Raw genomic sequence first — 11,164 nt, 5'->3', positions numbered from 1 at the left:
CCGTCTTCACCTCGATGGATCGACGCTTGGGCCCCGACTGTAGGCGCTGCGCTAATCCGGAAGCAGAGAGGGCCCCCCGCTCTTTGCATCACCGCGTGGAATTCCCCTCAGAGGCTGGTTCACTCAATGCCAATAGCGTCTCATAGCCATGGCCATGTGTGCACCGGGAGAGAATAGGCGGATAGAGGTCTGAGAGAGCGATGAACAGCCATGGTGACTGGATGAATGTGCTCGTTACCCGTGCAGGGCGTCGCCAGCCTCGGTGCTGATTAGATGGAGGAGGTATGCTTGGCGGGCCATCATGTTTACCTGTTTATTGAAATCATCTCAGGTGAAGTACATTAGGGGTGTAGAAAGATGATGTGACCATATTATGAGGGACAAACGGCATTACTCAAAATACGAAGATGCGGATGTGGGAGATCTTCACGCCCGATCGACTATATAGGCCGAGAAGCATGAACTCTTACAACGGGGCTGGGTAAAGTCCACATCTTGAACCATCCCAATCAAATGGCTACGAGAATGCAGGCATGCAAAAAGTATACGGGGCTGACACTCTACGCAGTCCACGACTGAGAAAGAAAGATCAACGTGGAAACATGGCGAAGGTTTCACCCCATATAATTCAAAGACACTAGAGCTTCACTACCAGCAGAAAAACTAGAGATGGCGAGAGACGCGTTTGGCTAGTTAGATGAAATTTCAATCGCCGCACACCGGAGTTGAGAGATCAAGCTAGGCTCATGGCTGCACTGACTGGAGCCACATATCGGTCCCAGTCATTCACGGCCGGCTTTGCAGAGCTGAGCAGATCCTGGTCGCGAGCCTGCCAGACTTCGATGATGACACCGCGAGTCCGGGAAACGTTCGACATGCTTGAATCAGCCATCGCATCCAACGCCCGAAGGATCAGGGAGCGCCCGGACACAGCGGGGCCATGCGATCTTAGAGAAAGCTCGTCCTGAGACGGGTTGAGTTCGACGGCTGCCACAAATATGGGCCATATCACGTTAGCCATGGAGTCATGCTCAAGCAAACTCCACACTGAGCTGAGGATCTGCTGCACGTATTCGACCACTAAAGATGTGGTGGGGGAGGCCCCATAAAGGGCACAGTGCAGATACAGTAGAGCGGCAACTCGCTTGGCCTCGGCCACAGTGGCCAGAATCTCATCTTCCCCATCCTCCACCTCCTGTACCAGATGTTCTAGTTGGCGCTGAAGTGATGCAGCACGACCCAGAAACACCGACTCGGTGAGGCTGGACGCAGATTGCCGTCTGATACGACTCAATTCCGTGATCAAAGAGAGAATGGCGACCAATTCAGTGCTGCATCCCATCCACAAGTCAATGTATTTGTCATTGGACCTCCAGTAATCACTTCCAAACTTGACCGCCTCGCCGCAGGCAGTCCGACCCATCACGTCTTGAAAGGCAAAGAACCGCTCCGCAAGGCGAGTCACCGGGTCGGAAGGCGTGTCCACTTGTTCCCGGCGTAGGCGAATCAGGTCCCTCGCACCCTTTAGATGAATCGTCCAGTGCTCGTCACATTTGTCCAGGATTTCATACAGACAGAGCATCATCATAATGAGGAGGATTTCAGGATCGTTATAGCTTGTTGCAAGATCCTGGGACGTCAAACGGCGCCGCAGATCTCGCAGGGTCTCTGTTTTGAGGCGAAGGCCAATGGCGCCGTACATAGGATCGCGCCGGGCCCAATGGCACGCAGACAGTGCTTCAATGGCCCTAAACAAAGTAGGCGATGCCGATGTACTGAAGGGCAGGACCACAGAAGCGAATGGCGAGGCCGAAGAGGGGCTAGCTGTCGCACGAGGGCAGACTTGACGGAAAAAATAATCAAAGAGTTGCCCATGGCCAAGACCCAACAGCCCCGGGAAAAGCGAAGGTGCTCTTGCGAAGTCAGCGCTCCATGCGCCGGAGCGTTCACCCAGCTTGGTCTGGGAGGAAAGGGCCGGAACGGCCATCAAACGGCCGCTACCAGATGACAGAAGCGCCTGTTGCTTATTCAACTCAACGTCGAATTGGCTGGGGTCCTTGAACGAGGCCAATCCAGTGTTGATGAAAGCCCAGGGTTCCACATCCGGCAAGGAGCACCATCGCCGCGTGGTATCAACGGAGGACGCAGGAGAGGATCCAGCAGAGGTCGAGGTCGAGTTCGAATTCGGGGAAGCATCGCTACGGTTCTTGCTCCACACCCCGGTGCGCCCAAAGGCCATCCCTCGACTGACAAACTCGGATTCCCATTTCAGGACGAGGTTGGTCGAGCATGGCAAGCCCTTTTCCCGACAGCGGGTACAGATCGGCCTTTGCGTGTCGCATCTGACACGACTGGCTCGGCATTCTCGGCAGCCGCTGCGAGACCGGGTCTTCACCTGGCCCGCACGGTCGGCGGCTTTTCTGCGCGGCATTCAGAGATAATGCGTGGATCGGGCTTCCTCACATTGTCTGCTCGGAGGACCCGTTGCGAGGATCCATTGAACACTTTCCAGAGGTCTAGAGGAGATGCGGTGAGAACTGAGGCGATTCACCTGTCAGCTTCACCAGTCCTTCGATCTTGGAGATGAGAAGGAGCGCGCCCGAAACCCAGACGATTGCACGACCTACTGTAACCTTTGTGAAGTTTGACCTGGCGATGAAGTGAACGGGTGGAAAATTGGTCTGAAGGCGGCGACACACGCGTCGTCCCATTTGTCAAATTATTGCCACCCCGCAGAGAACCGTCCAGGAAAATTGAGCCGGAGCGGGCTCTATGGCTTTGCCAGAACAAAAGATTAGAAACGAGCATCCGGTGTATGGAAATATGGCACCGGGATATGTACAGGCAATTCGAACGGTCTCCCGTCAATTGGCTTTTCAGCCCTAATCCGAGGTCAAATTCCTTTCAGACACACAGAATCCAGGTACATTCGGTAGACACTTCTGATGGATAAAAACTTCTACATCCGCAGGTACACTCGATCCGAAGAGCACGCAGACAGCGGCGCAGAATTGAGGGCTCAACAGAACACAGAGGATAGAATCTCGAGGTTTCTCTAAGCAAATCTGGATAAGATCTCATCCCCCGTCAGCCATCGAGACTACTTATATTCAGATGAGGGATGGTGATCAAATAAATGTCCCTCCAAGAAACCAACGCAATTCTTTTAATACAGCGCATATCCATCCCATGCCAGGATTGAAACGCACGTCCTTAGCTCAGGGCTTGTTCTTCGTCATTCAACTTGCTAAACCCGTCAGACTCGGTGAGATCAGCTTTATCGTGGGGGCAGTCGCAATGGACGGAACGCAAAGAAGGGTAGTAACGCCGGTACGAAAACCAGCTGACCAGCAGCCCCAAAGAAGCACCGCACGTCACGTCCCAGACATCATGTCGATAATCATCCAGGCGAGAAATGGCAATCAGTGCAGCGCATAGAAGTGGGAAAAACGCCACCAGGCATCGAGCAAGGTCGGTTCGCGGTCGAAGGACGTGCATTTGCCCACATAGGAAGCTGATGAACAGACAAGGATGAGCGGACGGAAACATGCACACCAAGACATCGGCCATCGGCATGAACTCACAGTGTAAGATAATTCAATCCACTGAAGGCAAAGCTGCTATGGCCACTGGGAAAACTGCGCCAACCCTCTTGCAAGATGTGTTGATTGGACTCGGTACACACAGTCCATGCGACTAGCGCATTAGCTGCCGTTCCTCGAGACGGCTTGCATCGCGAGAGGAGATCTGGGCGAGGTCGTCCTGCAGCGTTTTTGATCACGTCCGTCAGGAAAGAAGTGAGTATCAGCGCTACCAAGAGCCCCAACATAGTGACCTGCGTCTTGTGGACTCCAGGATGCAGCGTTGCCGACCAGATTAAAATGATGAGCAAAGGGATGACACCGGCGTACACAACGCACATGCCTAGCATTGTTTAGTGAGCAATGCTCCAGTCGATTACTGCAGGAGAAGGACAAAGCGCACCAACTGGTACCCGCTCATGGACTGCAAATGGATATTGAATAGCCCGATTGTCAAGCGAAAACATGCGATGAAAAGGATGAATGAAGAATTGAATCTAAAGAAATAGTCCCTCAGCGACAGCTTTGCAAGGTCAATCATGACAGTCAACTAACCATCAGCCAGCCTAGCGCGAGAACCCCCAGCGTAATGTAATCCGCCGCATAGGAGCGATGGTAGAAGCGGGCAGCCGCTCCTACTAATCCGACACGATGAAGTATAGGCTGCGATGGAGCTGGTGAACGGCTGGAAGGCATCTTGCGTGAAAAATTCCGCCGAGGATCCTTAACTACTGTTTCTCAAGTACCGACCATCAGCCGCTAGGTTTGCGTTGCCTCCGTTCAAAGGTGTAGTGGAGAGCGAGTGATGTAGTGGAGAGAAAGCGCCGCGGCCAGCCCGAAGGATGACTGGCTTCAGACTTCCACTTGAAACCACCCGCCAAGTGCAGTCGCACTGCACGCAAAGCACAGACCCACTTGGATCCGCTTGCCTTCACCATCATCGCGTCCGCTGATCTTCGTCCTCCACATCAACCCTCAATTTTCTACGGGGCTTGCCTCTCATTGACCGTGTATTGCTACTTGCAACGGCCACCGAGACGGGTTCATTGCTGCAGTCAAGATTTCTGGAGACCATTCAACAACGCTATGGCGGACGCAACCGAGCAACGAGCTGTCGCGACAGCATTCGCACCGCCACCGCCATTGTGGAAGCACTTCACTCGTGAAAACATCGACAAGCTCGATCAGATCAAAAAAGAAGCCTTGAAGAAAGATGAGGAAGTGGGCTCAAAGGCAAAGCACTGGTCGCCTGCGAAATTGCGCTCTCTTGAAGTCCCGCCAGAGCTGCGCTTCTTAGTGCCTCCCGAGATCCCCACAGGAGAATATACCGTGTTTGGGGAACCACAGACTGTATGTCCTGCGCTACATGTGAATGTTTTGATTTATCTGGGGTCAAACATACTGATGCGGGAAATATACAAGCTCTCCACCACCCTGCCTTCGTTAAAGGAACAAGGAATCGAACAGCTATATCCCGAACCGGCGACGGAGACCGACCAAGCCTCTTCTCAAACAGCTCAACCCCTCAATCACGCGTATTACCTACTCAAAATCAGCAAATCACTCTTGTTGAATTTTCTCGAATTTGTCGGCATTCTCGCCGTGTCCCCCGAACAATATGAATCCAAGGTTGAAGATCTGCGGAATCTTTTCATCAATGCGCATCACCTGTTGAACCTGTATCGTCCCCACCAGGCACGCGAATCGCTCATCATGATGATGGAGGAACAACTTCGACGTACAAAGGAGGAGATCACAAAAATGGATCAAGTGAAAATGGAGATTGAGAGTCTGATGGACCAGCTGGAGGCCGAGGGGAAAGGTCTCAATCGGGCTGCGAAGCTTGAGCGAAACCCCGAGACCAGCGCAGAAAGGGAAATGACGGCGGAGAATGCGCAATTGGTATGGGGCCTCTTGGAAAAGATCAACTGAGCAGACTGTGGCGTGCGCTTCTTTCAGTTGTGCATCACTCTCGGCCCACGATGACCGGGGACACTCGAAACCTCTTTTTATACGAGGACAATGCCCCGATGAATGTGAAACTCAGAGACGGCGATATTCTTGAGTTGGTTTCCGTCCGGAGGGGCCCCCTTATCTACTCAGCCTAGAGGTTGTATCTCTACCTGAGGCACACGGCACGAAGACTCTTTCTATTGTGGAACACAGTCACCGCCTGAATGCATCAAGAAACAACTCAAGTATGAGACACCGTGTTTACTGAAACAATCGGGAGATACGAGACAACACACTGAGTGACGGACTCTTCGCTGGTCCCCGCGATGAGAGCTCCTTAGCTTGGCTTTCATTGACCCAATGCAGGGGCAGCAAGACAGCCATACGGCTCTTCGAGGATCGACCGACCCGAGCCATTGTCAATGCCCATCAAACCCGGGCAGACATGCATGAATTCTAACAGTATTGCGTAAAGACCTTCTTGTGTTCTAGCAAACTCCCTCCAAAGTTATCTGTCTGCAGTACCTCCAGCGCATTGTAGTTTTCAGTCAGCTAGTCAAGTTACATTCTACTATTTCCACCAGGGTCGGACCCCGCCCGTGTCGTATCCATTACGATAAGATAGGCATCACTGCACAGATCCAATAGCAACACTTCAATCCTGGAACATCACACCAGTACATTTCTTCCTCTTTGAGCTTAGCGGACCGGCCCGTCTCTTTTCCAGAGTCACATGATCCACAACTTTTTAAGCCTCGATTCCCGTGTCATGCTTCCTTTGCACACTAGTCATTGTGAAGATGTGGCGAGCCGATGTTGCCACTCTTGAGAGTGATCTGCAAGGAATCATTATACTCATCGGTAAGTCTGGACTTGAGTCACACCTCGAGAATGTGTCATTCACATCTTTCCAATGATGATCGATGCTTTATTCTTTGTTTCAACCCCATCTGAAAGCACTATTCTTACCTCTTGTGCTCTCTGATGACAACGTGCATCTACAATCTGAGACGGTACGGTACTTGGCCGAGTTCAGTGCCCACTGAACCCGGCTGCTGTACCGACTTTTAATTGTCATTGCTTCTGTTCCACTCGTTTTTGAAACTCAGGAAGACGCTGACTGTGACCAAAAGGCGACAGATTTGTTTGAATGGGCTAGTTCCCCTCCCCCTTCTTTGGTACTTGGTCACGAGGAACAAATACACGAGCACCGTAGAACCCGCAATTTACGAGGTCAATTAGTGTTCATGACTGGCTCCCCGAAAATTGAATGAAATGAACAAAATTAAAAAAAATCGCTTGCTGCATTCAGTATCACTTAGACTTGTAAAATTCCGTACGCTAGCTACCTCAAATATCCATGTGGTCCCATCTATATTCTCTGCTGCTCGCGAATCGGAGGAAGCTGTCCGAGCTTCCACCAAGCGACAGAAATGCTACTAATGGTGACTCGACGAGCGCTTACTAGCCTAACCAGCCAGGCCTGCCACGTACTGCAGGTGATTATAAGCTCATCGTTTCTCGACAAATCAAAGTTCCAACTCATGATGATGATGAGAGCTCGTTGGCTAGACTTTGGTTCAACACCTTGGTCCCATCAAACTTTTGTGTATAAACAGACTAGATCTTTTGTCGTAGGTATATAATCTTAAGTATCCGGTTTGTCCTTATGTATTTGCGGTCAAGGGTCGCCTTTGCTCTGTAGAACCCCTGCTGCACCGCCATCCGACGTACTCTCTGCAGCGGGTGATGCTTCCAGGCTTGCACCCCGATCTCGCAAGAATTGGGGGCATTCTCATGACTTGATATCTGCAGAGAAAGAGGATAGTCCCTAAACAGTAACTGCACCAAGTGCCACAAGTCTCGGTGGAATGAAATAGCCGGAATGACCGATTAGAATGTCATTCGTGATGCAGAAACATGCTCCCCCCATGCCTTGTCAATGGCACACTCAGCCAATCGCTTCAATTCACCAACAAAGTCAATGATGAGCCGTATATGCTCGGCATCATTCTCAGGCAGATTCTTGGAAATTCGCGTAAATATACACGTGGCCATCTTCAAATGATCCAAATCGTCCCGCGAGCGAGGATCGAGCGGATTTTGGAGAATGCTGCAGAAGAGAGTGAGGAGGGCGGAAATGGGATAAAAGATCAGCATCCTAGAATGAAAGCAATCATGAGTGAGTTATTTCAGGCCACACAAGAACGATCGAGATCACCGAAGGGGAAGAATGTTGATTCAGGATTGTCTTACCAGAAGACTTCCTCCTGTAAAATATGCTCGGCAGCACCCAAGTAGCAGAGCGTAGATCGGCTCGCCTCAACGGACAGCGCAAGACTAGAACTCACACCTTCCATGAGCCCACTTCCCTGCATCCAGGCTTTGCAACGACTGCTCGCTTGATGAATCATGCTCATGCACAGGTAATAATTGACCCGTAGCATCACCGAGTGCATGCTCATGTTTGGGTCGGAAGCCTCCGGGGAAAAGGACATAGTTGGGCGCCATTGAGACGGGATCGACAGGCGCCATGCTTCTAAATCGTCATCCAGTTCACGAATGGACTTGAGTAGCTCGGCATCTGACTTTTGCAAAGCGCTGAATGAGTACAGCTCGACGTAAGCTCGAGATTTGACCTGACTCAGGCGAAGATCGAACGGGAAGACAGGCTCTACGTCAGAGCTGTCGTCTCGCTCAGGATCAAGAGCGATCCGATTTATGTACCCGTCAGGTAGAGTCAAATCGCAATTCTGGTCGATGATCATGGGCGGTTCACCGGTGCGCAGGGCGACGTCCTTGTCGACCGTGTAACAGACCCAGAAGACATTCCGCAGTTGCTTATGACGTTTTTCGCTGCGCTCAAATAATGGACCGACGTGATCTTGGGCGAGATTGGCCCCGAGCATGAAGATGTGCCTCGCCGCAATGGCAGTCAAAGAGCTGACTAATCGCATATTTCCCAAGCACAACTCATATAGCATCTAGCGAGGAATTGCGAGGTCCATCACAGTCAGTCTTTGATTGCTAAAGCATTCCACTTGTGCTTGTGAGGCGGATATCTATGAAGTGTGCGGGAATAATGGTATGTCCCATACTGACCAGAATAGTAGCCGCCTGTAACGAGTCCAGTGTGGCAGCAGCGTGCAATATTTGGGTGATGAGGTATCGAGCTTTGAAAGCCAGAACTTCATGATCAATCGATGGGTCCCGTTCAAAGTCGTAGATTGAAGGCAGAGACGCGATGAAGGCAAGGAAGGCCAGGACACATGCTCGACTGGCCATCTGTCGCGAGCTGTAGTTGTGGTCCTGATACGCAAGACGGATGGTGGTCTCGAAGAGATCCGGGTCAATCACTGGGAAAATCCGTCGCATGACGCCTGTTTTCTTGTATGCATCAAAATAGACCCGCGCAACACGTTGTTCAGGGAGGTCGAGCAGGCTGTGATTCGTCAAGCTCGACAACAACACTCCATTGATTTGATCTCGCTCTCTTTCCCATGGCGGGTGTGTGGGACTGAGTTTCTCGTGCACAATAGCCTGTCCGGTGCGCGCCTGGATCCAATCCTGGCCTTCTGGCAGCAGAAAAGGGATGCCTGTGAGCAGACTGATCACTCCCAGCTCTCGTCCCGCAAAATGGAGGCCCACCGAATGAGCAAGCTGCGGTCCATTGGTGCTAGCATTGCTTGGGGAGGTACTGGACGTGATGTTATCACTGAGAGCCTCGCCTAGTTCAGCTCTGTGGTCATCTTGTCATTCATCATTAGTTCAACCCCGATAAGCAAGCCAATGTGATCGGAAAAGATCCAGCTCGGCAAAGTAACCTTTGCACTGAAGCCACTTGTAGTTGAAAGGGGATGACAAATCTCGTCATGCCAAGGCTTACCAGGTAGACTGGCGTCTCCCAGCAGGTTGCTGGCGAGAAGCTGTTCAATCCGACTGATGCGCTCAGATAGTCGCGCGGCTCGAGGCCGACTGAGTGGGGTTCGGTCAGCCGAATGACCATCGAGCCCTAGAGAACTGAGGAGGCGATCGTACAAGGCCACTTACCTGGCTTCATCTTGAGTCTTGCGCTTTCGCTGAATCACTCGCTCGAATGTACAGGGAAGATTATGGTGGTCACACCAGTTGCATTTGGGTTTGGCGGCATCACATTTGATCTAAGGAATGGGAGACATGGACTAGGTAAGTCTGTCGTGATTACGATCGCGGATTTCTAGATTGTAAAGGACAATCTTGATACCTTGCGTTTATAGCACGAGTCACAGGCGCGTGCTGTGCGCTTGGACGTGGCATCGTTTGAAGGCTGCATAGGGTGCATGGCCTGCTTGGCCTGCCTCTCTTTTGGTGGTGCTCGGATGGCCGTGGCTTCTCTGGAAGGCTTGTGGGAACGGAAGTGCACGCGGTGGAGATTCAGCGGGTCGAGCTTCCGATCGCACACTTCCGGGCTGGGGGGCCGTGACCGAGTCCAGCTGACTATCGCTGAGTCAGCGATCAGTACGCCCTTCACCTCTGGCAGTGGCTCGCAGGGCTGCCACCTGAGGCAACTCATCTTGTTGACGACCTTCATGAATTCCGGCCCGAGGTCTTTCAATGTGTCTCGATAGTGACTCTAGCTACGGGTTGTACATGGTCAAAGATCCATGAGGCTGCTTCAAAGCCTCATATTACTACATACTCTGGTCGCGGGCCATTCGAGTCCGGTGCGGAAGTTGTTTCAATAATGCACCAACCTGGGCAGATACGAGGAGGCTGGCAGATGAAAAGTGGTCGTACAACCTCACACTCAAATTGATCGCCAGAAAGAAAATAAACGCTGAACGAACTCGACAACAAGTGCTCTCCGCCCCGGTGGGATTCATCCTGAAGAATCCGTACAGGAGATCCACAACAAAAGACCGAATTATTGGACTGGTAGAAGACAGGCCAAGCCGTGGAAACAGAGACATATAGATCCAAACGAGTCGTATCTCCCAATACGTAGGTGGATCTACATCACGGTGCAGATGCAGCAATCACATTCTTCACCACCGCAGTCGCACCCGAAGCACGGCTTCGTCACCGGCTTAATCGGCTTCTTGATCGAGCTGTCTGAGCCTGATGAAGGAAGAACCCAGTCGACAGGGGACGCGATGCAGCTTTTCGATGACATGACGGGGATGAAAAGATCCAAATGAAAAGCTTCCTTGGGGATTGAGGGATGTGATGGACCTAGAATGGCGCCTGGAGGAGCCTTAAACCACAATCGTCAGGCGAGTTCCCAAATGCGTTGTATCCATCTCTGATTCTATCAATGATGGTAATACAGAGAGACACCGCGAGACCTACCTGAGACTCGGCTTCGTGATGAGATTAATTGGGACGTGAGAGCCACCAGTAAGTGTCAACTGTCAAGAATGCAGGTGCTACCCGGACTTGGAACTTGAAAACTTGGAGAATAGAGGGATATACCAAGCTTTGAGAAAGAGCCGGGACCCAACGATAGAAGGGAATGAAATAGTGGGCTGGGAGAACTGCGGCCGATGACGCATTGAGGAGACGTGGATGGGGCGAGGTGGGTGAGGTGGGCGCAGTTCACACCGCAATTGTCGGGCAGCCACCCAGTCGTTTTTGGCCCATCGTCTCTTTTA

At 51.7% G+C, this 11,164-nt stretch overlaps 4 protein-coding genes across 4 annotated transcripts; 1 reads left to right on the top strand and 3 right to left on the bottom strand.

The window, feature by feature from the left end:
• Positions 1–733: 733 nt before the first annotated feature.
• On the bottom strand, positions 734–2,431 carry POX_e07294 (uncharacterized protein; the record flags this gene model as incomplete). The annotated part of the gene is made up of 1 exon (XM_050116101.1): positions 734–2,431. One exon carries the CDS (start codon positions 2,429–2,431, stop codon positions 734–736), a length of 1,698 nt encoding a protein of 565 aa, XP_049968561.1.
• Positions 2,432–3,213: 782 nt separating this feature from the next.
• POX_e07293 (uncharacterized protein) lies at positions 3,214–4,277 on the bottom strand (the record flags this gene model as incomplete). Its single annotated transcript, XM_050116100.1, has 4 exons — positions 3,214–3,514; positions 3,585–3,924; positions 3,985–4,078; positions 4,137–4,277. The coding sequence occupies 4 exons, from the start codon at positions 4,275–4,277 to the stop codon at positions 3,214–3,216; spliced, it is 876 nt and encodes a 291-aa protein (XP_049968560.1).
• A 390-nt stretch (positions 4,278–4,667) lies between these two features.
• Positions 4,668–5,513, top strand: POX_e07292 (Mediator of RNA polymerase II transcription subunit 7; the record flags this gene model as incomplete). The annotated part of the gene is made up of 1 exon (XM_050116099.1): positions 4,668–5,513. The coding sequence occupies one exon, from the start codon at positions 4,668–4,670 to the stop codon at positions 5,511–5,513; it is 846 nt and encodes a 281-aa protein (XP_049968559.1).
• Positions 5,514–7,427: 1,914 nt separating this feature from the next.
• POX_e07291 (uncharacterized protein) lies at positions 7,428–10,086 on the bottom strand (the record flags this gene model as incomplete). Its single annotated transcript, XM_050116098.1, has 6 exons — positions 7,428–7,695; positions 7,791–8,481; positions 8,633–9,283; positions 9,421–9,509; positions 9,585–9,694; positions 9,778–10,086. The coding sequence occupies 6 exons, from the start codon at positions 10,084–10,086 to the stop codon at positions 7,428–7,430; spliced, it is 2,118 nt and encodes a 705-aa protein (XP_049968558.1).
• Between the last annotated feature and the right edge of the window lie 1,078 nt (positions 10,087–11,164).

Source organism: Penicillium oxalicum, chromosome V (assembly GCF_001723175.1).
Source record: "Penicillium oxalicum strain HP7-1 chromosome V, whole genome shotgun sequence".
NCBI lineage: Eukaryota > Fungi > Ascomycota > Eurotiomycetes > Eurotiales > Aspergillaceae > Penicillium > Penicillium oxalicum.
This window is presented reverse-complemented; position numbering and strand designations above follow the sequence as displayed.